A 27,351-nucleotide genomic window follows, 5' to 3' on the forward strand; every position below is an offset into this window, starting at 1 on the left:
TCCGCTTTCAAGCCTGCAAGTGTTTGTTTCTGGGCTGTGACACCCCAAGTCATTCTTCTGGTACTTTGCTCTAAGGAATAGCTCAGGACATGTGCAGGTAGTCCATTATGGGAATAATCTCTGAAGCACTGTTGATGGTACTGAGCAGGAAACAGTCTAAATGTTCCCACAGTAGGAGTGTGTTGAATGATACATGCACGTCACTGCAGTGAAATGCTGTGCAATGGACAGAAGTATATTCACTAATATGGAAGGCTGTTGACAACACATCACGACAGAAAGAATGGGAAGTTCAAGTGTGGTATGTGCAATACTGGTCCATGTTTATACAAAGAAACATGCAAGTTAAAAAAAACAACCTACCATCTTTGCTTCCTCCCATCTGGGTCACATTCATGGCACTTTGATCTGGCTTTGCCATAGGTCAGGTCACGAGTCTGCTCTGGCAGGTCCTTGGTGACTCCTCGCGGCCTCTGTCTGTGACCTCGCCCCTGCACTTGACCTCAACCGTCATCAGCCATCACCCACGAGGTCTCCTTGGTGCTTTCTCATCTACTTTCCTGGTTTTGTGCCACTTTCTTCTCATCTTCCTCTTTGGATTTTCAACTCTCTCTGCACCCGATGTTGGTGTCCTGGGGTTCCCAGTTCTTTGGGCCTCTTCTTGGTCCATTCCTTTCCCATAAGGGACGTCATTGAGGCATCTCTCCCTTAGACTTTCTCTTACGCCTCAGCCACATTATCTGCTGCAGACTCTCCACTTAGCTCGCCCTGGCATCCCCAGGGCCCTCAGAGTCGGCACGTCCAAGATGAAGCCCACATCCTCCCCGAGGAGACCTCTCCAGTGATCCAGGGCTTCTGTCAATGGTGGGTCTTCTTCTAAACACTGTCATGCCCGTGACCATGTCTTCTTCCTCCCAGGTGCTCCTTGTTGCTGGCTTCCCTTGTATAAGAGTTTCTGGAGTTTGCCTGCCTCCAGGTTTCACCCCTCCTCCTCTCTTCCACATTGTGGCCAAAATCATCTTTCTAAAATGTGCATCCTGAGACACCACCCCCTGATTTGGGGCCCCTGTGACTGACAGGCCTAGCTGTCAGTGACCTGGGCCCTTTGTCACCTTCCTAGCCCTCCTGGGCTCTGTCTGCTGCCTGCAGGAGGCTGTGGACCTCTGCCTGGCTGCTCAGACCCCAGCTCATCTGAGACCTGCTCTGGGAAGTCTTCCCTCGCGGGGGAGTTGCTCCCTCCCTGCGCCCTGTGTCCTCCACCCTCTGGCCTGAGCTGTCCCTGGAGCCCTTGGAGCCAGCGCTGCTGCTGCTGCCACGAGTCTGAGAGGGTGTGAAGCGGGGGCGAGGGAGGGGTTTCCCACTGCCTTTGCAGAGAGGGGTCACCCTCCCCCCGACTGGGTGCACATGACTCACAAGGACAGAGGATTCTTGGTGGATGGTGGGTGGGGGTGACCAGGGCTCACGGACCTGTCCTCGCCTTCTCTACCCATTGGTTTGAGGCCTTTATAAGGCATTTCCAGAGCTGCCTTACTAAGTTCTTCATCTGTAAGCAGGATGACTAGAGACTTGAACTTTCCCTGCAGCAGGTGCTCGGGCAGTCTGGCCTGGGTTGGGTGGTCTGTCGGTCCGCAGGTGGCTGTGGCACCCAGGGCCACACTCAGCTCTGGCTGAATACCCTGCCTGGTTCCATCCCTGGAGCCCAGTTTGGGATTTGCGTCTCTCTGTTTGGAGGTGGACAAAAAGCTCGCCTTCCCACTTGCTGCTCTGATTCTCAGTGTCTGTGTGTGTTGCAAATCTGTCCTTCCTTGTCCCTAGTGGTAATGGAGGTGCCCTGGATGGCTTGAAGGACAGAGTTGGCCCTTTTGTTTGTGCAAAGAACTTGACAAAACGATTCTAAGAGCCTGGCTGACCAGCATAAGCGAGCCTCACTGGGTCTGGGTTTTGACTTCTGGCTCTCTGCTCTGTTGGGCGTGAGGAGGAGCCCTGCCAGCTGCGCGGTGTTTCCTGTGGGTGCTGCTTACAGGCTGCCAGATGTAAAACACAGCAGATTAGTCAGGGGTGTTCTTTTCTTGACCACTTGTAGTTCATTGCTTTTGACTGAGTGTTAAAAATATTCTGCAGCACATCTAGTCTTCATGAGCAGTGAATAGGAGAAGAAATGTAGTTTCTGAGAAAGCTTCAAAGAAATACTGGTCTTTATCTTTTCCCCAGCCTTTTCCGCTGAAACCCACCAGAGTCTTTTTCTGAGCACTCTTGTTCTATAAATAGAACCACAGCTCTCCTTGGGTAGCCCAAGATCACAGCTCTCATCCGCTTTCTGAAAGATTTGTGTGTGTGTGTGTGTGTGTGTTGGAGTAGATTTTGTTTTAATTTTGTTTTTTCTTTTTTTGTGTGATGTGTAGTGGGAGATACAGGAAAAATACTCTAGCATTTATTCTTTAAGGATAACTTCTGATAACTTTTCTGGATCTGAGCTTGTTGGTTTTGTTGTCTTTTTTTTTTTCTTTCTTTATTAATTTGCATTTGGGAAAGAGATGGAAGCGATTACTTCCCCTGCAGAGGTAAGGAAGATGTTTAAGGGTGAGGAGAGGTGCCTTGGTTTGTGGGCGGGTCCTGTGGGGTCCAGAGGAAAGGCTCTCCTGGAGGGTGGGACAGGTGTCGTAGATCTGCACCGCTGTGCACAGACGTAGCTGTGCAGCCTTTGAAGAGCACATTGAAATGGCATCACCATGTGTACTTGGGTCTGAAAGGAACATTAGGAAACAACCTTGCAGTTCTTCTGTGTTGCAGACTGGTTTCTACCTGAAGCTCCTGGGACCAGAGGTTGGGAGCTTGCTCTCCGCCTTGGGTTGGCCTTGCTCTGGTTTGGCATGGGTCTCTTCCCTTGCTCATTGGGTGATGTGTTCCTTTCTCCTCCTTAATTACCTGGGAGGATGGCAGGTGACCGCCTCAGAAAGAAACATGAAGGTATACGCTGCAGAATGAGTAGGGCAGTTCCTCAGTAATTTTTCCCCAGAGTTGATTGTCTAGGGAGTTGGAGAGGGTTGCTGTTTGAACTGCTAGGCCAGCCTTGACAGCACAGATCCCATGGTGCCTGGCAGGTGCAGCCCACCCTGTCCAGGACACTACTGGGGACATCTTATGGCGGGGACGAGAGGAGGAGCAGCAGGATCCCTGGAGTGCAGGGCTGGGGTCCTGGTGCACAGCCAGGAGCTGGTGGTGTGTCTTCAGTGTTCTCTAATAGGGGTAACACTGCATCCTGAGTTCCGTTCCCTCCTCCATTAGGAGTGGGCGGATGGAGGGACCGACCGCACAGTACAGTGATCTGTCCTTGCCTTCTGACATGTTTGGGTGACATAGGGTTTCTGTGTCTGGTTTCATCTTATGTCATGTTAAGTGGTCAAAGATGCCCAAGTGCTTCACACAGCTACTTAAAAAGTTACCTAAAGTGCACAACCATATGGGATTAAGTAATTAAACCAAAGCTTCTCTGAACCGCTATTCTTGTCTTTGAGCAGAACTTTTGTACATTCTACCTCCATTCCACAGTGAGACTCCGTGTAGCATGGACATTGGTTAGGTGTATGCAGATGCTGAGAGCCTGGCTCTTGTGTCATTGCGTCTTGTTTATTAGTTTTGACTGTTAGTGGCTCTGAGTGGTTCACCATGTGTAATGATCAGGAAGGTCCTTGAGTATGTAACTTGTACGTGTGTGTAGGGCTCCCTCGTCCCATTCGACACAGTGTGAGAGGAAACAGCTCCGGGAGAAGCCATGCTCCATTCTTGGCTTTGACTGAGCTGAGTGGAGTGTACTGCTGTTCACTTTGTGTTCCCATTTGGTGGTGGGCTGATTAGATTTTGGGATGTGGAGGTTTTATTGACTTTGGCATTGGCACTTTTGTGTGTCACGGTATGGGTAGATGTGTGTGCCCGGCCTGTGAACGGGTGAGGGCTGAGGGGGGCAGGCCTCGAGTTGCGTTGAACCCCACAGCAACCTACATCGGCAGTTTTGGCAACAGGATCCTGAGAAATGGCAGAAGGCCAGGGAACACGGAGACGAGGCCAAGAATAGCTGAGAAATACCAAATATTGAAGCCAGAGAGCACACCGGCCCCGGGCTGCTTATGGTGGTCCTGCGAGCCATGGTGCCCTTTCTGCAGACCTCCCCCCGCGCCCCGCGCCCCCCGCCTCGCCCAGCCCCTCATGTGCAAGGCACACTGTGGGCCTCTGATGCCCCTTGCCGCTCAGGCATGCCATCACCCCCTGGAGAATTGTCACCCTCCCCCAGCTGCGTGCTCAGCCTGTCCATAGGTCAGGGTCTGGGGAGAGTGTGAGAAATAGTTCTGTTAGGCTCTTCCGTGCGAGACTCGAGTGCACTGGACCGGCAGTAGATGAGCACACAGCACTGGGAAAACACATGCTCATGAATCAATTTCTTTGCTTTCAGACTGTCATCAAAGAGGGGATGCTGACCAAACAGAACAATTCATTCCAGCGATCAAAAAGGAGGTACTTTAAGCTTCGAGGGCGAACACTGTACTACGCAAAAACTGCCAAGGTGAGATGCAATGGAGGAGGCTTGATGGGAGGAAACCATCTGAGCAGCTGCGGGGGAGGCTGGGTACCGGGTCTCACTGGAGGAGATCTTCGATTCTTAGACCTGTTATTTCGAAGTGAGTTTTGTAGTACTCTAGGGTGCTGGGTTTTATTTGTCTTAAGTGTGTTTTATTTCTTATAAGCATTCTTTTTTGTTCATTTTCTTTTTCTTTAATGACATAGGTCACCAGTGGGGAAAGGAGAAAAGGTCACAGAAATAACCACATTACAGTTGGATATCTTTTTTTTTTTTTTGAGAAGATTGGGGGTTATGAGCTTAAAAATCTCTTATTACAGACTAAATATCTTTTTAAAAAATTATTTATTTATTTATTATGGAGGCACTGGGGATTGAATTCAGGACCTCGTGCATGTGAAGCATGCCCTCTACCACTGGAGCTATATACCCTCTCCCACATATATCTTTTTAAAAAGCCACTTTATTGAGGTATGATTGGCTTACAAAAAGCTATACAGATATTTACTGTATACAGCTTGATGAGTTTGGAGATAACTATGTATCTGTGAAACTAATTAAAAGCATTTTTGAAGTATATTGGGCTTCCTGCTGCGTGAATAGAAATGTGACATTTTTATCTCTAGGCTTTGTGGCCATGATCTGTTTTCCTATGTGCCGTCTTGTATGTCAGGTTTAAAGCTGGAATCAGTGGGCAGATGCCAGTGGAGGAGGAGCCAGTGAGAGTCCCTGAATCATTGCCCTGTGTAGGTGACTGTGGTGGCACACACTTCAAATACCAGTGTGTCTGCAAACCTGGTTTTTGGCGTTCTAAATTCTAGTCTTTTTGTATCAGTATTGCGGTCAATACTGATATTTTGTTATTTAAAAACCTATAATCTGAATCAGTTACGTTTTGAGATGTACCCCTAATGAGTTAGTGTATTAAAATTTGAAATTGAGCAGAGCAACTTTTTTAGAAAGGATTCTGACCACATCCTTCATTTAAAAAAAACAAACTTTATGGTTATTTTAGTTCGGGGGCCGGGGTGTGGGGGCGTGTTACTTAAAAGGCTGAGTCTCTTTTTTTCAGTTGTTAGTGTTTCCTCCAGGAGTTCCTGATGGAGTCCTCTTAGAGGGGACAGTAATGTAAGCAGGCAGTGGGGGCTGAGATGGGGGGACTTGGGAGACAGAGGAGAGGAAAATGGGGGGAGGTCCCAGGCCTGGCTCCCACCCCTTCTCCTGGAGCCTGACTGTCTCTCCAGGGCTAGACTCTTTATGCTCTGCTCCCTTGTTTTCTTTCATCGCTGGACCCCTTCTACCTGGATCAATCTCTTTCCCTTGAATCATCTATTTTAGCTGGGACCTTTCCCCCTAGTGTGTGAGCTGGAGAGACTAAAACCCAAGGGACAGGGGACCCTCAGCCTGGACCTTGCTCTCTCAGGCAGACATGTGTGAAGACCTATTTTTTGGCTCCACTGATGCAATCACTAATGAACTCCCTGGGCTAAAAAATTTTTTGGATCTATACCTATGAGCTCTGTGCTTTGTCAGAAGCCGGTAGGGTGAACTCACTCTGTGTTCGTTTAGTCCTCACGCACTTGACTGGGGGCGAGGGGGAGTGATGGGCAGCCCAGGGCCAGGGCTTCGAAAAGTACCCACCCCGTGGTGCCTTAGCCCATGCTGACCATGGTCCCTGTGTCTCTCTCCAGTCGATCATATTTGATGAGGTGGACCTGACAGATGCCAGTGTGGCTGAATCCAGCACGAAAAACGTCAACAACAGCTTTACAGTGAGTCTCTGGATGCACACTTTTCTTGATTCTTCACCACGTTTGGTTTTCCTGTTGAATTTGAACAGATATATATGAGCAGTTCAGACTTTCTGTCCTTTCCTCTCTGATTGGAACAATTCCTGGTAAATTTTAAGTTTAATTCTCAAAATAGTACTGTAGTTGGAGAATAACTGAGAATTTGGCACATTAAGCACAAATGAACGAGAGAGTCCAAATGAAATTTTTAACATGTTGAGGCTTACATTTCCTTAACAGTTTTGCACAGAGGTTTGTTTTTCATGATTGTTATAGAAGATTTGGGAAATACAGAAAAGTATGTTGAAGCAGGTAAAAAAACGACCGTAATTCAGCCATCTCGAGATATAGAATGTTGCTATTTTAGTGTGTTTCTTTTCTTTTAAAAACTGTCTCCTCACCCCCCTCCCCCTTTCCATTTATAGAAGTTATGCTGTACTTTCTGCAAAAGTTTTAAATGCATAAAGTCATGTGACCTCTCTACCCAGAGGCAATCAAGTGCTCACTTTAGAGTGTTCATCTTTAGTTCTAAAAATCTGTGTCTTCACCCACGTACACCATGAAATTATGGTGATTCCTTTGTTTTACACCTTTTTTTTTCCTCTTGACAATTTATGGTGGATATTTTCCTGTGTTGATTGATCTAAATGTTCATCATATTTTCTAATGGCTGCACAGCATCTCTTGTATGACTTTATAGTTTTTCTATTGGGGGCTGACTTTAAAATCTACTGTGTAAGTTATGACTCTAACAGGATGAATGAGATGTTTTAAAGTATGTTTCTTTATGGTATTAAGCTATCCTATCTAGAAATACAGTGTGCTACCTAACTTTTTTCAGTTCTTTTATAACAGTCAAGGTAGATAATTTTCTTCATGTTTAGGATCTAACATTTTGGGTTAGTGTTAGTTTCAGGTATTTTTAGATTTTGTTTTATTTATTTATTTCTGGATTAATTGTTGACATTGCTGCTACGAATGGGATTTTCCTTCCTCCATTTAAACTTCTGCTTATTTTGTTTTGATGTAATTAACTGCTTTTGGTTTTTTTCCTGATGGTCTCTCTTATTTTATTCCTCATTTTACTTGGACTATTTTTACTTTTCTGCATTAGTTTTATTGTTTACTCACTGGGTGGAGAGAAACCTTTTTAAACTACGTAAATGGATTTTTTTTTTATTTGTGGCATTTAGAGTTTTTAATAGGAAGACGTGTTGAATTTCATTGGAATGCTTTGAACATTAATTTAGATGATCAATTTGGTTTTGGATATTTGTACACTTCCTAATAATTTTTCCTGGTAATTTTTTTTGGTTCATTTTTTGTTTTTTCAAATCAAATGGTATGTTTATTGGCTGTCTGTTATTCAGTGAGGTGAAAAGATCTCAATGTGGGACACTCTTAAGTCTCATTCTGGCTTCCAGTTGTACCGAAAAACCTGTGACAGGTGCACAGGCTGGCAGTCAGTGGACAACTGAGGCAAACTGCCGCCGGTTCACATTTCTACAGTGATTCATTCCACGGGTTTAGAGAACTTTTCTTTTTTTCCTGGTAATGTTGAATGTAACAACATACATTCGGATTTAGAATTTTCTGACAGCGTGTATGTGCTTTTCTTTGGGTAGGAGGTAGCCTTTGTTGTGTTTTGATTTCAGAGTTAAACTAGCCCCGTAAGATTCATGTGGTAACTTTCCATGACTTTATGTGTTCTGGAACATTTTTATAGCTTTAGAACTGATTATTTCTTGAAAGTTTGAGAGAACTTACTTTCAGGCAGGTAATAAGGCTATGAATAACCCTAAAAGGTTTATTTTTACTTTTTGACCATATGAGCTTTTTCACTTCTTGAGTCCGTTTTTGTAATTTACTTTCCCGCTTATTCCACACCTTCAAATTTAGTAGCGCGTATTATTTACTCTTTAAACATACATGTCTCTGGTGAGATCCACTTTCACATTTTTAATTTTACTTGTTTAGCTTTTGTTTTTCTTGTCATATTTCTTAAACTCAATCAATTTTGTTTTGTTTTTTAAGAGAACCAATTCTGGATTATTGATCAATTCAATTTTTCTGTTACCTAAATCAATTTCTTCAGTTATATTTTTTCCTCTGCTTTTCACAACTTTTAAAAACAATTTATTTATTGCCTTGTTTTTATTTTCACATGTATAAATAATATAAAACATGAAGGATTCAGAATTTAACTCTGAGTGCCTTTCTGTTCACATTCTAAAATTCCGAAAGTTGTTTTTTCTCCCAGTAGAAAAATCTTATTAAAGATGAATTACTTTTTTGATCATTCAAGGTCACTGAAGAAAATTTTAAAGTATATAAATAAAAATAGGAAATTAAAACCATCCGTATTCCTGTTACCCAAAGATACCTAATAATATATATTGATTGGTTATTCTCACCAAATGCATTTATAAGTATAGTTTTTAACCTTCTGTCTTCACTTAACAATGAACTTTTTATCTTATCATAAAATATCCTTCAAAATCTTGTTTATAAATGTTGTACAGTATTTCATCGTGTAAATGTATAAGTTTATTTTACCTATCCCTGTATTCTGTTCTTCCTGTTTTAGGTAACTTGGTACACAGATCCTTTTGTACATTTCTGATTATTTCCATAGCATAAGTTCTTAGAAGTGGAACCCCATTTGAGGTAGAAAGCATGAATTTTAAAAAGACTTTTGAAAAATAAATGAGGTACTAATACATGTTACAACTTAGATGTGCCTTGAATACATTGTGCTGAATGAGAGAAGCCAGACATGAAAGACTACATATTTTATGATCCCATTTATATGAACTACACAATAGTCAAATCTATAGAGACAGTAGATTAGTGGTTTCTAGAGGCGGTGGGAAGGATGAGTGTTAATGGGTACCGGATTTTAGTTGCAGTGGGAGTGTGACACAATGTTCTAAAATTAGATAGTGGTGATGGTTGCACAACTTTATGAATGTGCTGAAAACCACTGACTTTTATACTGTGAAAGGGTGAATTGTATGGGAATTACATCTCCATAAAAAATAGTCTGGCACTAGGCTTTGGTACTACATAAGTTACTACGGAGCTTCGTCAGCCTGATTGAAGAATGAACCCTGATTTATGTACTGTCTCTATGGGAAAATGTGTTCCGAGGGCCACATAATTGACTTCTAGATGTTGCACCCATCTTGTGTTGGGGAACCCTCTGGAACTCCATTCATGCCGGGTAGTCATGGGTGATTCCCAGCCCTCAGGGCAGAGGCACTGGTCTTTCACATTTATTGTAGGTTTTTGTTAGTGCTGTCAAAACTGCTTTTTTACCTGAGGATATGCTGCAAAGACAAGAGAAAGATTCATACTGAGGTTCCCCAGAAACATTCCACGATAAGGAATCTCATCCCCGAGCAATCTGTAATGGGGTCTGGGATTTGGGGATAAACAAGGAGTGTTTGGAGCCAGTTGACTGGTGCCCAGTTCCCCCAGGCATACTTCCATAGAGAGTCAGTGAGTTCTGGGCACTTTCCCACTCCTAACTCCCTGCAGTATTTACCATGTGAACTCTGAACCTGTCACTTCCTGTTCGACAGGCTGCAGGAATCTGTGTGCAAATCCTAGAAGGCAGGGCCTGGCCTTGGACTTGGCCAGTGTCTGGCCCATGCGCTCAGGGAAGTGAGTGCAGAATGAATGAATGTATTTGCCCAGAAGCTGCTACATTTCCTGGAATATCTCATTTGGTTTTCTAGCTATTCCAGCAGTAATTTCCAAGTTCTATAACTTCTACAAAAATTGCATGCCTGTTACTAGGCAGTGAAAAAGTTGCTGTTGTCATGAATCAACCAACAGATGGGAACCTTTTGTAGCTGGAAAAGAATGAGGAAATTTGCTCCACATTAGAAAATACTCCACTTTTATTCCTCCCTAAAATGGCCAAAGAACCATATTATAAAGAGCTAAGGACCCAAGGGACAAGAGGCTTCCAAAGGAGGTGGGGGCGGATATTTGGGGGAGTGGAGAGATTTTTAGACAGGCTTGATGGAAGAAATGGTACAAATGAGATTTATGTAGCCAGAGAGGGGTCTGCTTGTCTTCCATTCTTTAAGAACAAAGTGAAGCTGGGATGCAGCTAAAGACAGAGGCCTGCCTTCAGATTCTTGATAGGTGGGGCTGTGGCCGTGGAAACTTTCAGCAGGTGGGGAGCAGAGCAGTCAGTGTCCTCTGCATTCTCACCGTCGAGTGGGGTCCCTACAAGGCCCGAAACACAGCAGCAAGAAGAGAAGGGGAATCGCCAGCTTCCCATCCTAGCCTCTGCATACATACATGAAATTGTATGTTTTTGATTATTAAACATGTTGATATTAATCTATGAAAACTTAAAATCTTTTGGTATATTATTGCCAAATTGCCTTTAGAAGTTGTAACAATGAAGTAGTTTTTCCCTATCCTTTTGCAAATACCATGTGTTAAAATTTTAGAACATCTTTGCCACTTTAATGGTATAAAAATGGTAATTTGTTTTATTTCTTTGGTTATCAAAGTAAGGTCGAACATTTCTCATACTCCATTGGCCATTTGTATTTGTAATTTCTCTAGGAATTGATTTTTCATGTGTTTTGGGATAGTCAGCTCTGTATTTTGGGGGTTCAAAATTCCTCTGTTCTCTCTCTGTTTGTCTATCTATTTGCCCTCTTTGGCTGTCCTTGTTTTAGTGGTCTTTTTTTTTTTTTTTCAAACTAGATTTCATACACTGACAATGGGCAAAAATCGTCAGGTAAAAATGCTTCTCATTTTCCACTTATATTTCTTTTCTTCCCATTATCTGTTTTAAAATTATTTTCAGCCTTATCACCGAATTTACAGATTTGAGCCAAAGGTATATTTTAACTACTGTAACTCTGCAGAGAAGTTTGTCAAAGCAGCATTTCTGCTTTGCTGCAACTTTCTATATTTTAAAAACATTTAAAAATTGAAATAATGGTTTCCAAACTGGAAAGTGCACAAATGTATGTAGAGAGCTTGGGTGTGTAACCGCCACCCAGATCAAGAGATGGAACGTGTCCAGCCCCTAGAACCTCGCCTCGTGATCTTGCCCAGTTGTTACCACCCCCAACCCTGACCCTGGCACGTAACGACCATCCTGACTTCTGTTACTGTAGATTCATTCTGACTGTTTTAGATATTGATGTAAATAGACTCATATTTTGTGTCTGCTTCTGATCTGTGTATTTCCTAATTTCATGGCATTTCTAGTCGTATTGTTACTGATTTCTAGCTTAATTCTACTATGATCAGAGAACATATTCTGTATGATTTCAGTCCTTGAAAGTTGTTGAGACTTTCTTTATGACCCAGTAAATAAATGGTCACTTTTCATAAATGTTCCATGTGCATCTGAATAGAACTTGGATTTGATAATAATTGTTGAAAGTTGATTAGGACAAAAGCTTAATCATTTTTCTCACATCTTTTATAACCTTCTGACTTATTTTTCTGCTTGTTTTGTTAGTTACTGAGTGAGATTTATAAAATTTCTACCGTGATTGTGGGCTTACCTGTTTTCTTTTGTTATTCTGTTAATTTTTGCTTTATATATTTAGAGGCTTATTATTATACAGATTTAGAATTATTTTATATTCTTACTAGATTGACCCTTTTATTAGAAAATAACTTTTTATTTCTCTTAATGTTTTTTGACTTAAAGTTTGCTTTGATGTTACTATAGCTACAATAAATAGCTTTATTTTGGTTAGTAATTGTAAGTACTGGTATATAATTTTCCATTCTTTTACTTTGAAACTTTTTGTTTATATTTAGGATGTATCTCTTGTAAGCAGCATATAGTTGTGTGGTTTTATAAATTTTCTGACTATTGGATTGTTTAATTGGATGAGGTATTCAGGATTATGTTTTTTAATCTGAACTTAGTTTTAGATACTCTGTATTTGGGTACAAATCCATCATATATATTACTTGTTCTCTGTCTCACATTTTATGTTTTTTTTCACATCTTTCTTTCTAAAATGGATGAATTATTTAGTTTTCTCTTCTAACTTGCTTCATATACGTTATTTTAGTGCGTATTTTACAGATGGCAGAATACATCCTTGACTTACTACATTCTAATATAGATAGTACTTTTAGTGCTTCCTAGACAATGCAAGCATCTTAGAGCATTTAAACTCTCTATACTCTTCATTGTAATAGAAATTATAATTGGAATTACAATTTGTGGTACTTAAAAAGGAAAACTCTATACTTGCCTCTCGCCTTTCTGCTGGTCTGTTGTATATTTTAATTTTCACATGCATTTGAAATCTCATAGGCCATTATTATGCAGTCAGCAGTCATTTAGATTTACAGAGAATATTTGCCCTTTCTGTTTCCCTTCATTTCTTTTTCTTTTTTAAAATTATTATTATTATTTTTTGGTGGGGGAGGTAATTAGGTTTATTTATTTATTTATCTTGATAGAGGCACTGGGGACTGAACCCAGGACCTTGTGCATGTAAGTGCACATTTCACTACAGAGCTATACCCTCCCCTGCCACCCGCCCTTCATTTCTTTCTGTATTTCTGTGATCTATTTAGGGTAATATTCCTTCTGTGAAAAATTCTCTTTAGTATTCCTTTAGTATTAGTTTCTGTTTTGTTTTGGTTATTTCATCTTTTTGAAGGATGGTTTTGCTTATTATTTATCTCTTATTTTCTTTCAGCAATCTGAAAATGTCATTCCATTGTACAGTAACTTCCATTATTTTTGTTAAAAGTAATTGTCAGTCCTGTTGTTGTTCCTTGGATGGTAATACACATTTTCCTCTCTCTGACTACGTTTAAGATTTTTCTTTTTCTTTGGCATTGTGCTGTATTACTATGATTTTTCCAGGCATGTTTTTTTTTTGTATTTGTCTTGCTTAGTGTTCCTAGCACTTCTGAAATCTGTAAATATATGTCCCTTCTGTTGTCAGTTTTGCGGAAGTCCTGCTTATTACCTCTTAAAGTATTGCTTCTACCCATTAATTTTTCCTCTTATTCTGGGACTTTTATGTTAAATCTTTTTACTGTGTTCTGTATTTTCTTAAACTCTTTAAAAAATATTTTCTGTTCTCTTCATTCTGGTTTTATCATTGCTATCTTTCTTCTGATGTTCTTCAGGTGTTTCTTGTCTGTGTTGAACCCATCTTTTGAGTTTTGTTTTATTTTAATTAAGGTACCATCAGTTATAATGTGTCAATTTCTGGAATACAGCACAGTGCCCCTGTTGTGCATATACATACATATATTCATTTTCATATCATCTGTTGAGTTTTTAATTCCAGTTATTTTTTTTCAGCTCTAGAATTTTCATTTTTTTTTAAAGGTTTCTAGTTCCATGCCAGAGTCTTCTCAGTTTTGTGTGTTATTTCATTGAACATATTAAGCATATTTATTTTAAAGTCCATGCCTGAAAACTCAAATATCTGGTTCATCTCTGGTTTTTGTTTTCATTGCCTGGCTGTTCTCTTGTTTTGTTCCTTTAGTCCGTCCTCCTGGTGTGCCTGTTAATTTTGGCCGACAGACACTGAAAAATCATGAGGACAGTTTCAGGCTCAGGATGATGCTGTGCTCTCTTCCCTCAGAGAGGGTTAACTTGTGCTCCTGGCAGGTGGGCAGGGGAGCAGCCGATCATCTTAAATCCAGTCTGTGATGGAGCTGATTTGAAGCTTGGCCTCTGCTTCTGGGGGTGACTCCTTCAGGAGTCTCAGCTGTAGGTTTGAGGTTTCCTGTGGGCTCTGAGTTCCAGCGCTTCCCCAGGCCTGTGGATTTGCCCAGGGCTCAGTTCACCTTCTTGACCTCTTTGGCTTTCAGTTCTGAATCGGCAGTTGTCACTAGTTTAATTTATTCTGTATCTTGTCACTGATGTTAAGATCACTCGTTATAGGATGTGAGAAATGTTAGATACCATTTGCTTGAAAGAGAATGTATTTACTGTAGGGAATAAAATTTGGTCTTTATTGCAGCCTAAGAAATTTGTTGCTCAGGTCTTAGGATCTACTTGGTCTTCCATAGACTGCTGATGGGGAGCTAGTCTCTTTCAGGGCAATTACATGTGCCATTTTATTCTTGTATTTCTAACAGTTTTCCTCTTGTCTATTTTTGAAGCTCTTTTAAACATCTGAATGTTCAGACCCTCACTACTGAATCATCATTTATTAATAAAGTAACATCCTTTTTTACACTGAAGAGTCTTTGCCATTAACTGTTCTCTGTTGAACTAATATTGCTGTTCTTTCCTTCCTTTGTTCAGAATTTAATTGATACACTCACTTCCCTCTTCCACCCTCATTGTTATCTTTATTTTTCCTTGTTATTTTAGATTTAATCCTTGTAAGCAGTAGATTGTTAGAATTTGTTCTATTTCAGTCTGGAACAGTTTGCTTGTAATAGTGAACATAAGACATGTGCTGCTCGTCAGGACTTTTGCTCATTTGACCCCGTGTTTCATGCCTGAAACCTTTGAAAAAGGTCTTTTTTCTTTCTATATTGTTCTTCTTGAGTTAATGCTCTCTTGGTATCTCTCTTCTGTTTTCCACTTTTTTGAGTGGTATATGCACTGTATCTTTTCTTTTTTTTTTTAAATTGAAGTATAGTTGATTTCCAATATTATGTTAGTGTCAGGTAGACTGATTTGGTTATACATATATATATTCTTTTTTAAAAAGTTATTTTCCACTATAGGTTATTATTAAATATTTAACAGCTCCCTGTGCTATACAGTAAATCCTTGTTCATCTGTTTTCTAAATAGTGATATGTATCTGTTAATCCCTTACTCCTGGTTTATCCTCCACTTCCCCTTTGGTAACTATAAGTTTATTTTCTATGTCTGTGAGTCTGTTTCTGTTTTGTAAATAAGTTCATTTGTTCTGTTTTTTAGAGTCCACATGTAAGTGGTATATAATATTTGTCTTTCTCTGCCTGACTTACTTCACTTAGTATAATCTCTAGGTCTACCCATGTTGCTGCAAATGACATTATTTCATTCTTTTTTATGGCTGAGTGATACTCCATGGTGTGTGTATGTGTGTGTGTGTATCTATATCTATATCTATATCTATATCTATGTCTATCTCACAAGTTTATCTAGTCATCTGTCAGTGTACATTTAGGTTGCTTCCATGTCTTGGCTATTGTGAATAGTGGTGCTATGAACATTGGGGTGCATGTATCTTTTTGAATTAGTTTTTGTCTTTTCTGGATATATGCCCACTAGTGGGATTGTTGGATCATACTGTTGACCTTTATTTTTGATAATGTTTTGAAGTTTTCCTTTTTATTTTTTATGTATTTACAATTCATGTTTTTTTTGTGCTGTGTCTGCTTGCAGCCAGCCCAGATGGTGATGGCTTTTTTTTTTTTGGTTAAGCTTTGTACCAGACAGTGTTTAGCCACATAGAATATGCTACTCAGTGCTTTGTTTCACCAGTTATTCAGTTGTTTCTATCAAACTAAGAGATTGAGAAAGGAATGAAGTGCAAGGAAGAAAAATAATGCAAAATGTTCTGCTTTTTGGAATCAAAATTCAGTATTTTTCATCAGATGGCTCCAACAGCATTCTCTTTTCCATTGTTGGTGTTGCAGGGGAGGCATCTGAAACTAGCCTTGATGTTGTTACCATCTTTGAAGATATCAGTACATTTCTGTTTGAAATCTTGTAGGATTCTCTTTTAATCTTTAGTGATACTGCTTTTTGCTCACCGGTTTGTCTGGTGCATAGAGTCTTCTGTCTTCCAGGCTCTGGTTTTGGTTTTCCAACTTTGAAAAAGGTCTTTTTTCTTTTCTCTGCAAGTTCATGTGCTCTGTCTTGTACTTCGGGAGTGTTGTTTGTTTGTTCATTCATTGATTCATCATGTATTTGTGCAGGGCCTCCGGGGCCACACCCCATGCTCAGCGCTGAAGTTTCAGTGGTGAGCAGAGATGGAGAAGGGCTCTTTCTCATCAGACTTGTATTCTTCTGGGGGCTCAATGACACACGCAGAGAGAAGTCTGATTACAGGCTTGAGACAGGCAGTATGTACAGAAGGAAGGCTGCATGGACATATATTGAAGAGGATCCCCACTGATCCTGGGGAGGGGTTGGAAAGACTGCCCCTAAGGAAATGGTGTGTTGACTGAAATGTGAAGAGTGGTTCCTGGAAAGTCAGCTTAGGAGAGTGTGTGTGAGTTTGTGCATATGTGTCTTGTGCCTGTAGGCATTTTGGAATGGGCCAGGTTGAGGGACCCGCATGTGCAAAGGTCCTGTGATGAGGAATGCAGTACAGACTGTGTGCAGAAGTGAAGGAAGAGCTCTGAGGCCTGCTGAGGCCACAGGGAGAGAGAGAAAGATCATAGATGTGAAAAGAGCTCAGGACTTAGTCCTTCAACCCATCCATTGACTAGTACCATTTGGCGAAATTCCCACGTTTGCAGTATGGAGTGTTTCACTCTGGCTCAGTGTGGAGGGTGAACTGGAGGAGGAAGTGTTGTGGGAGAAGAGGTTCTGCCTCACACTGGAATTCAAGAGCAAGGCATAGTAAAGTGAAAGCAAGTTTATTTAGAGAGAGACGCACTTCACAGAGGGTGGGGTCTATCTCACTCAGAAGGGGGAACGGCTTAGGAGATACACACTCCATAGGCAGAATATGGGCCTTCTCAGAAAGGTGAGAGGGAGAGGAGCCGAGAGGTGAGGGGTGTTTAGTTTAAAGTAAAGGTAGATACACGCTCCGTAGACAGAGTGAGGGCCTCTCAGAAGGCAAGAGAGAGCAGCCGCGGGGTGCGGAGTTGCTAGGTTTTATGGGCTCGGTAATTTCATATGCTAATGAGGAAGACGAGGGTTCCAGCTACTTGTGGAAGGAGCAAGGATTTCCAGGAAACCACCCCTGCCCACTTTCTGATCTTTTATGGTCCGCCTAGGAACTGCCATGGCGCCTGTGGTTGTACCATGAGGCTCAAGGTCTCCTGAAAGTCAAATCTTCTGCCGTCTTGGTTGTTACCAGTTTGTCCTTTCCTCAGTTGCTGTGTCCTTCCTTCACTGGAGGGAGGTTCTGGTTCAGAGTAGAGTCGGGTAGAGGGTGGGCAGTGGACAGGGGGTGCCATCAGCTCAGCCAGGTGGGTGAGGTGCCAGGGGTTCAAGGGTCTGCCTCAGCACCAGGCTAGTTAAACGAGGCAAGAGTCCAGCAGGCAGCAGGCGCTGTGGGATCGTGGGGTTGGGGTTTTTATCTTCCGTGTCTGTCATGCTCTTCTGCATTATTTTAATTTATTGATTTTTCTCTAATTTTTTTTTTTAATTGAGGTACTGGAGATTGAACCTAGGACCTTGTGCATGCTAAGCATGCACTCTACCACTGAGCTCTCCCCTCCTCCCGCCCCGATTCTGTTTATCAGAGTTTTTATTTTGTTTATTTTTGCTTTTACTTGTGATTTTTACCCCTATTCCAGTATATCTTTCATGTTCTTTTTTTTTTTTTTTTTTTTTTTTACTTTGTTTTTATTCTGTCTTATTCTCATTTGGTAGAGGAAATAGTTTAAAAATGTTTTCTGTTTAACATAGTCATTTCCTTGTCCTTTGAGCACCTCCATCTTTTCTTGGGTTTCCAAATGCTTTCACAGACTTTGGATATCCCCCCTCCCTGATCTAGTCGTCTTTGAGCTTTCTTCAGTGATTTTAGGTGTTGTCTTTAAGTCCTACACTGGGTTCTTTTATCATCTTCCCACTGCGGCCTAGAGCTAGAGAGTGTTCCAGAAATTGTAGGGGTATCAGTGCTTTTATTTACTTATTTCTCCAAGTTAGTGTTTCCATCATTTTTAATCTATGTTCTATTTTAATAAAGATTTGATGAAATGCCATCACCTCCTTTAAAGTTATTTGAAGTTTCAAAATGTAGCAAAAACAAATCAAAGCAGTGGGGCACAGCATAGCTCTGTTCTCACACTGCCTCACCCCCACCATCCCTCCCATGAGAGTCTCTCCTCTGAGTCCAGGCAGTTTTTTGTTTATTTTGTTAAATGCTGTAACAAATGCCGCATGAGAGCAGGGATTCTTGTCTGCTTTGTTCACTGCTTTACCCAAGTGCCAGCACGTAGTAGGTGCTCATAACTATTTGTTGAAAAGCGACTTGATCAGCACTGGTTCCTGGATGATTCGGGCCCTGCTCCTTTTCCGGATTTCACTCAGCAGAACACTTGCAGCGGTCAGGTGCTGGGGATCAGTAACAGAGCCTCCTACATGCGGACAACAGGCCTGCAGGAGCGGCAGGTACTGAGCAGTCAGGAGCAGCAGGCCCAGAGGGAACCAGCTCGGGGCTGCATCTCTGGTGGGCGTCAGAGAGGGCCTTCCAGTGGTAAGATGCGCAGAGGGCACAGGTGAAGTACTGTCCAGGACGTGGGGAGTTTGGACTTTTTTACCATATGTATTGGGAAGCCATTAAGATTTTTAAAGCCAGGGGTGATAACCGTGGGTTTTTGTTATGGCTGCTGCTGAGACTAGATCTGCAGGGAGGAGGTGGCCATGAGGAGGTTGGTCTTTTCTGTGGCAGGGGAGGGAGGTGGATGGGGAGCAGGGTGTAGCAGGCAGTGAAGTTAAACGCTGTTCTGGTTGTCACCAGCACTGGTCTTTGTTCTGTGTGATTTGGGAATAGGATTGAGGAATAGCAGATATTGAACAGTCAGTGATAGATGCTTCCAGATGCTTCTTAGAAAGCAGCTCTGCACATGGCATGGTGGTCCCATTGTACAGGGTGAGCCTCCGGCAGCTCTGTTCCTCTTCCTTTACTAGGAGTGTGTTGCTGGGCCCTTCTTCCATTTTTAGACATTTCACCCCAGACACTTGACTTCATGGTGCCTAGTGTCAGAGGCTCTGTGCCCTTTGAGGGAGGCAGAATCAGAGCTGAATTCCGTTTAGGGAAGATTTTCTCAGTGAAGGAGTACAGAGGGATGCATCACCTGAGGTGATCCCAGGAGCTCAGTGGGGAGCAGGTGGAGGGCTGACCGCAGGAAGGGGCGGCCAAGCCCTGGCCCACGTCCCTCGGCGGCAGGGAGCCTCGTACACGCAGGGACCACAGACCCTCAGTTCACGTTGCCTCTAGGAGAGGACAGTTTCTCTCCTGAGCCGTTCACCTCGGTCAGGGTGCCCTGGCCACTTGCTGTCACGCCAGCACCACTGTGGCTCACTGGTTTGGCTGAGACGCACCTCTGAATCCCTGGGCTGGTGGGTGTGGCCTCACGGCCCCTCCTTTGTGGGGTTCTGGGTCCCCCACATGGTCAGAGTGGGGCTGAGATGGAGAGCCAGAGCCAGTGCTACCGGGAGGAGCCTGGGGCTACCACCTGTGTGCTTGTGTACTCATGCTGCGACATGGCAGTTAGATTTTGCTGCACTTACGGGGGAATTATGTGCTGTGTGGAATTTCCAAATTTCAGGTTTCCCAGAAGAGTCAGGGACTCTGTCTTTGGATGTTCAGGACCTATATTCCCTCACTCAGCTGTAAGATCCCAGACAGCAGGGCTGGGTTACAGTCTTTTTTAATGTCTCTGAAAGTGCCTGCACAGGGCCTTGCACAGAATCAGTGTTCACAAGCAGGGGCTGGGAAGCCAGGGTGTGCGTCCCAGCTCAGCCTCTCACCAGCTGAGTGACCTCCAGCCAATCACGTACGACTCTGAGCCTCTGTTTCCTCACCTGAGAATAGGGATAATAATAGTACCTGCTTGTGGGGTGTTGGAAGGGTTAAATGAGTTAATACAATGTAGGGGTGATGAACGTGGTTGCTGTTACCAACAGTGTTATAGGCACTCACTATAATGAGTGTGTATTCCATGAGTTAAAGCAATGGACTAGATTAGTTTATTGGATCATTTGGTACTTAATTAGAAAATTTTCTTTTAGTTTGGTATACTTCTGTTTCCTAAACGAAATGTCACCATGATCACTCCAGATCTCACGAGCCTAGAGCGGTCTCTTCACTCCTACCCTGGGTCCCAGCAGCAGCTGCAGTTGAGTTGGACCTTGAAGAGGAAAGACAAGTTTTACTGGAATATACCTGAAATGTAAAACCATTAAAAAGAGTCATATTCTGCCCATTTTTGAAGGCTGTGTAAGTCGTTGCATGCCTCCTCATTTCTTATCTAATACCGTTCGGACTCCTGGACTCTCCCAGCTTCTCACCCCGACCCGGACCTGTTCCAGCCCAGCCTGCTCTTTGCAGGGAGCGAACGCTCTTGCACGGGGTTGCCTGCTGGCCCTGGTCTCTGTGGGGCCTCTCAGTCTGGAGGCCCCCTCCCCAGACTCTTCCAGTAGACCCTCTCCATTCCTTAAAGGTAGGGCGAAACTACCTCTTTGTAAGATCTTCTGCTCATGCTGTGGTCAGAAGGGAACACACTACTGCTTTCTGCTCCCTCAGGGCAGTGGTTCCCAAACTCCGCTGTGCCTGAGCACCCTTTGGAACCTAAACAAAAAAAGGTTCCTGGCATCATCCACGTAGATTCTGATGCTGATTTACAAATGGATGATTTTTCAAAGCTTTCCATGATTTTGAGGTACAGCCACACTTGGGACCACACTCCTGTGATGCTAAGTGAGCATGGGCTCCTTAGTCTGTGCACGTGGTCATGGCTTCTTCTACGCCTTGACTTGAGGCCAGGGATTCTCTTCTACAGCTTGCTGTCCCAGTGCAAGACACACGCTGGCTGTGCAGGGGAGCAGGAGCCAGGAAGTCAGTTCTGTTGCTCCTTTCCGTTCAGAGAGGATGTTGAATTGTTTCTTCTCTGCAAAGTCCCACAGAAGAATTGTTCATTATTGCAGATGGTCCTGTTGGCTGGGCCCCTTTTTGTTACTGTTATGCACTTACAGATGCCTGGAGAAGTGGGAGTGAGCAGGATCCAGGAGCTCCCCCAGGAGCTGTGTTTTTGGATTCTGGTGAGCAGCTTTGGGAGGGACTGGCTTCTATGCTGTGTGTGTGTGTTTCCAGGTTTGACAGCTTGGAAACTTCTTGTTTATCCCTGGAAAACATAGGAATGATTTGACAACAAGTAAGGCTTTACCTAGGCAACCTAATTTCTGAAATCAAACAGAAATCAGTTGGATAAGATGCATATTTTAGAAAGACTTGTTTTTCCTTTTTTCAGCAGTCCTTGTTGTGGCAAACTCTGCTGGGTGCCTGAGGGCAGACAGAGGTGGAAAAACGTGTTCCCTGTGCTCAGGTACTTCTTTCAGGCTGTTCGGCATGAACAGGAATCGTGATCCTGCCCTGGACAGGTGTAATAAAGGAAGGTGCGAAAGACAGAGAGAGAGGAGAAAGAAGCATCTCAGTTGGCCAGGGGAGTCGAAGCTTCTACTGACTGGGGGATGTGTGAGCAGGACATGGGGGACAGCCTCTTGCAGAGAGAATGGTGGCAGCAGAGCCAAAAGGTCCGACGCGTCCAGGAAACAGTACACAGGAGCACTTGTTCATGCAACACCAACAGTGTGTGGGCCAGCTTAGTAACTGATCTCTTAAAGTGTTTAAATCATAATAATGATTTTAAAGGAAATTTAAAATAGGAAACAGATCCTGTAGTAGCTCAGCAGCTGTTTTTTTTCTCACGTTCCCTTTCCACTTTTCCATAGACAAATGCTGAATTTTGTGTATATTATGCATCTCAGTATGAGTATAATTTTATATTTTGGCTCTATTTATTATTTCATCATTTAAATGTTTCCACGTCACGAGTCTCCGTAATGATCACTTCTGTAGTTGTGGATATTTCATTGTGTAGATGAGCCACAGTTGATCAGTTAAACTTTATTTACTCCTGCTGTATTAGGGGCTTACAATGTTTTCAGTTTTTGCAGATGATGCCAGCATGAGTGTCTTAAGTCATAGGAGGGACATTTGGGAAAATTAGCAGAGCAGCTCCCGTGCTGAGTCCCCTTTGCCAGGAGAGGGGGCGTGTTCCCCTGAGAGGGCAGCCTTTGCTTGGTTGTGGGGCCTTTCTGCCCTCTGTCATCCGTCTTGAGGTTGAGAAGATAAAACTTCTTCTGTTCTGTGTGATTCTGGTTTGGTTCTGGTTTGGTTCTGGTTTACAGTGTCACTTTTGAGCATGAGGACTTTTGTATTTCGGCTTCTGCTTACTTTATATTATTTTAGATGGATTGTGATTGGAACTTTGATGTATTGTAAACCCCCAGAATCTCTGGTGAGTATGTTACCCACCTGTAATAAAGGAGTGGAGGAGCCTGGGCTGAGTCTGATGATGTGGAAGTGGACAGCTCAAGGGGTTTAAGGCTCAGTTTTCTCATCTGCAAAATGGGGGTAACACTGGAATCCATCGCATTAGTCACTGGGTTGGCCAAAAAGTGCCCTCTAAGTGTTTTCCTAGTTTGTGTCTCCACCACCACTCATCACGACTAGTAGGAAAGTTAACTGGTTTGAACTTGCTCATACTTGGCAGTTATTTTGATTTATAGAAATTCCGAAGGATTTCAGTTGAGGTTAATTTTCTAGACAGTGTTAAAAATCTACAGCTGAAGAGTAGGTATCAGTAAGGAATTGTTATTCCTGAGTCATCAGGCAAATAACTGATAAAAACAGGAAAAATAAAATGTAAAAGGAAACCAAATGTAATTAAAAATACAAGGTATCTTTGTTTAATTATCTTATTTTTAGTCACATTTAGTTTTCCTTTACATTTTATTTTTTTCTGTTTTTATTAGTTATAGCCTGGTAACTGAATAAAAAGGAAGCTGTATAATGGATTTATGTAGAATTCTTAGTTTTGAATCTTGTCTATTTGGCACTCAGGTTTGTTGAATGAATGAAAGTCCCTTCCTAGGCCTTCCTGGGGTGAAACCATGGACCTGAGTTTCTCAGTTGTTTCCAGCAGATGTCAGCCTGTGGGATGGTCAGGTGCTGCTCCTTTGGTGAGAAACCATGACCTTTATCCAGATTTCAACATGAGTTTTCCTTCTTGGTTTGTTTGGAGCTCACGTATTTCCTGGGCAAAACCCCGACACCAGTCACTTTGGCTCAGAGAGAGGAAAAGCTATATATATAACTGGCACATTTCCTTGCACGGAAAAACTTCCCAGTTTCTGTGACTGCTGGCTTGGATCTGGGACGGGAGAGTTGTCTCGTGGGCTGGGGCCGTCCCGTAAGTCCTCTTAAGCTATGGAAACCCTGCCAGATGGGAAGCCCTGTGTTGGGACAGTGGCTCCTGCCGTCTGGGCTCAGTGCCCTGGTCCCTGCCGCAGCTCAGAGCTCCAGGAGAGCCTGACCTCACATCCTGGCCGTGCCAGCTGTCAGCTCTGGATCTCAGCTTCTTACACCTGTACCTTCATCCTCTTATCAGAAGAGGAGGGGCAGTACTCGCACATGATGTTGGGGGCAAGCACCTGGCACGTAGTAGGTGCTTAGAGAATTAAACTCTCTGATTGTTAAAACATGCTTGGACAGTCGAGAGGACTGGGAGAGCAGCTGAAGGAGGAAGTTAATCCTGTGAGTTACACACTTTATAATCCACGCTGTTCTCCGTTTCAAGAAGCAGGAAGAAACAGGCATTGAGCCAAGTTGGTGGCTATGTGTTTGCTAAGTGTGGGGTTTTGCTGAAGGCAGCACCTGCTCTGTGGCACACATGGTCCAGAGAGCCAGGTACTCCATGTGAGGGCTTAGTGTGGTTCTTACTCTCCTTCCCAGCAGGCAGAGAGAGAGGGCATTGTCTTCTGGCAGCCTGACTGGTGAGCAGTGGAACTAATTGTGGTGTCTGTTTAGTATATTTAGAATTGAGGGTGGGAGAGGACGCTGTTACTTGTCTGGGCTGTGTGTTATTATTGAGTAGGGGTTGAGTTTGTGAAATCTAAGCCATTTTTACAATACTGTTGGGTGTGTGTGTGTGTGTGTGTATGTGTGTTAATTGTTGACACTTCTAATTCCCTTTATTTACAAGTGACAGAAGAAACAATATAGGACATTTAGGAGACTTGTAAAGAGTTCTTTGAGAAAAGAAACAGTGGAGAAGTTATGTGGATTTGATTTTTTTCTTAGGGTGTCCAGGAAATTAATACTTTTAGTCATTCTTTACCCAGTATGTTTTGGTAAATGTTCAGTAAGTGTCAAGAGATTTGGTAAATGTTCAGGGATGTGATTGAGCCAAGTCTGTCTGTCTGGTTTTTTCCCTTGAAAGTTAGGAAAATGGTGACATTCTGTAGGGTATTATGTTTAAAAAAAAAAAAAAACCCTGCTTTCCTGTCCCAGAATAACCTGGTATTTCAGAGTCCACAGAGAGGGGGTCTTTTTATTTTCTTGAAACAGCTTGTTATCAAGTTGATAATTCCCTGCTCAGTGGTGGGGAGACTGCTGTTTTTTTGACCCAACAATCCCTCCTCCACAGCTGAAGCACCTGGTTTGAAATGTAAACTCAAAAAGAAACATGTGATCCTGAGCTGTTGTACGAGTTCTTACAGGATGTTTGTTAGCTAAACCTCAAGACCTCAGCCAGGTGCGGAGGTGCTCAGACAAGGCCAGGAGCGCCCCCTGCGCCAGCTGCTCCCCCCGTGCCTGCTGGGCTTGTGTTAGAAAAGCTGGTAGGGTCAGGGCGCTGTCTTCTCTGTTTCCTAATTGTTCACAGTCCGCAAGGTGTAAAAACAGGATATCTGAGTAATTAGACATTGGGAAAACAGAAGTGGGGATGGCTCCCTCCTCATCCTTGGAGGGGCTGAAGGGACACTGACCTTGAGGCAGAAGCCTTGGCATCTGTCCTGCCCCGACACTGAGAACCAGGACTGCTTCCTTGGCTGGGAAACAGGGGCCCCGGATAGCTGACCCTCAAGGTTGTTGCCGGCTTGGCTCTCTGTCTTCTGAGGAACGAACTTTATGGTTTGCTGTGCGCAGGAGGTATCTAATCACATCAAGGAACAGATTGGGCATTCCTTGTTCCCAGGGCTGTAAGTGCTGCTTTCTCAGGCACTGCCAGTTGACACACCCTGCTGTAGATGAGTTAACACCCGTTCATTATTTTTAGCACCCACTTGGACTTGCAGAAGTTTGCTGGCTTGGATGATAAACTCTGTGGTCATCTAGTCATTCAGAGAAGGGTTCATCCTGTCCTTTAAAGAATATTCCAGCACACCAAGATATGTTAAGCTTAAAAATATTTTTACAGCTTAGTTGATGCCTAATAGCCATACAATGAATTGCACTATTTAAAGGGTACAACACTCTCGCTCTCCCTCTCTCGCTCACACACAACACACATACACCCACCTACACACACACACACACACACACACCCCTGTTGAAACTGTCACCACAGTCAGGATAACAAACATTTCTATTCTCCTGGAAATTTCCTTCTGATCCATCCTCTACTCATATCTCTTCCCCAGGCAAACATGGATCTCTTTTCTGTCTTTGTAGATCATTTTGCCTTTTTAAGAATACTAAATAATTGAATAATGGTAGTATGTCTCCCTCTTTTTTTCTTTAAATATGTGGCTTCTTTGGTTTAGTATTATGATTTTGCAATTTTCCGTGTTGGATGTATCAGTAATTTGTCCACCCCCTTCTCTCTGCACTGCACCCCCCTCCCCAACATGTTGGTCTGTTTACTTGTTGGTGGCCATTCAAGTAGTTTCCAGCTTAGAGCTATTCCAACAAAGCTGTCATGAACATTCACATACAAGTCTTTGTATGGACATATGTTTTAGTTTCCCTTGGGTAAATAACCTAGTAGCAGAGTTGTTGGGTCATATAGCTTTTCAAGAAATTGTTCAACTGTTTTCCAAAGTGCTTGGAATTTTATATTCTCACCAACAGTGCATGAGAGTTCCAGTTGCTCCACATCATCACCAGCACTTGGTGTGGTCAGTCTTTTTATTTTACATGTCCTAATAGATATGTAGTAGTATCTCATTGTGGTTTTAATTTCCATTCCCCAAATGACAGATGATATCAGCATCTTTTCATGTGCTTATAGACTATTTATATGTCTTCTTTTGTGAAGTGTATGATAGAATCATTTTCCAGTTTTGTATTGACTTGTTTAATTTTATCATTGAGTTGTAAGAGATCTTTATATATTCTGGATATAAGTCCTTTGTGTGATATATGTATGGTGAATATTTTTTCCCAGTCTGGCTTACCTTTTTCTTAATGATATTTTTAGAAGAATGGAGTCTTTCTTTTTGGCAAAATTGTTAATCAATTTTTTTCTTCATAGTACATGCTTATATTCTATACAAGAAGCCCTTTTCTACCTCAGCATCACAAAAATTTTCTTCTGGAAGTTTTGTAGTTTTATGTTTTGCAGTTAGGATTATGGTTAAATTTTATATGTAATGTGAGGCAGGAGTTGATGTTTATTTTTTTCCCCCTGTATGGTCAGTTTTTCCAATAGCATTTGTTAAAAAGACTTTCCTTTCCCCATTGAATTACCTTGACACCTTTGTCACAAGTCAGTTGACCATATATTTGTAAGTCTATCTCTAGACTTTGTATTCTGTTCCTTTGATCTGTGTCTGCCCCTGTCTTATCTCTGCACTTTCTTGATTACTGCAACTTTACAGTAAGTGTTGAAATCAGACAGGGCAAGCCCTTGAACTTGGTTTTTCTTTCTTGAAATTGTTTTGGTATCTAAACCCTTTGCATTTTCATGTAAATAAAAATTAAGTTGTCAATTTTATTAAAAAAGGCCGGCTGGAATTTTGACTCAGATTGCATTGAATCTATAAATCATTTTGGAGAGAACTGGTATCTTAATAACATTGAGTTTTCCCATGAACATGATATATCTCTATATGTAGTTAGGTCTTCTTTAATTTATCCCTGCAAAATTTTGAAGTTTTCAGTGTAGGTATCTTTAATGTTTTTTTCTTAGATTAATTCCTATGTAGTTTGTTTTTTGTGCCTATTAAATAAATGAAATAAAAATATTTTCCAGTTGTTTGTTGCAAATATATAAGAATACAATGGATTTTGTGATCTTGGAAAGTAACTTAATAGTTCTGTTAGTTGTT

General features: G+C 42.3%; 1 protein-coding gene across 7 annotated transcripts in view; it reads left to right on the plus strand.

Moving 5' to 3' along the window:
- Window positions 1-27,351, plus strand: part of DGKD (diacylglycerol kinase delta) — a 101,408-nt gene that overhangs the window by 21,567 nt on the left and 52,490 nt on the right. For 5 of the 7 annotated variants that reach the window (XR_012507204.1, XM_074364510.1, XM_074364509.1 and 2 more), the window contains exons 2-3: window positions 4,448-4,558; window positions 6,265-6,345. Coding sequence is in view for 4 of the 7 variants with exons in the window: in XM_074364510.1 (XP_074220611.1) it covers window positions 4,448-4,558; window positions 6,265-6,345 (192 nt within the window). In the remaining 3 variants the exon portion in view is untranslated. Of the gene's footprint in view, window positions 1-4,447; window positions 4,559-6,264; window positions 6,346-23,808; window positions 23,837-23,956; window positions 24,076-27,351 lie in introns of those variants that run through there. The other 2 variants (XR_012507205.1, XR_012507208.1) reach the window with 2 other exon arrangements.

Source organism: Camelus bactrianus, chromosome 5 (assembly GCF_048773025.1).
Source record: "Camelus bactrianus isolate YW-2024 breed Bactrian camel chromosome 5, ASM4877302v1, whole genome shotgun sequence".
Lineage (NCBI taxonomy): Eukaryota > Metazoa > Chordata > Mammalia > Artiodactyla > Camelidae > Camelus > Camelus bactrianus.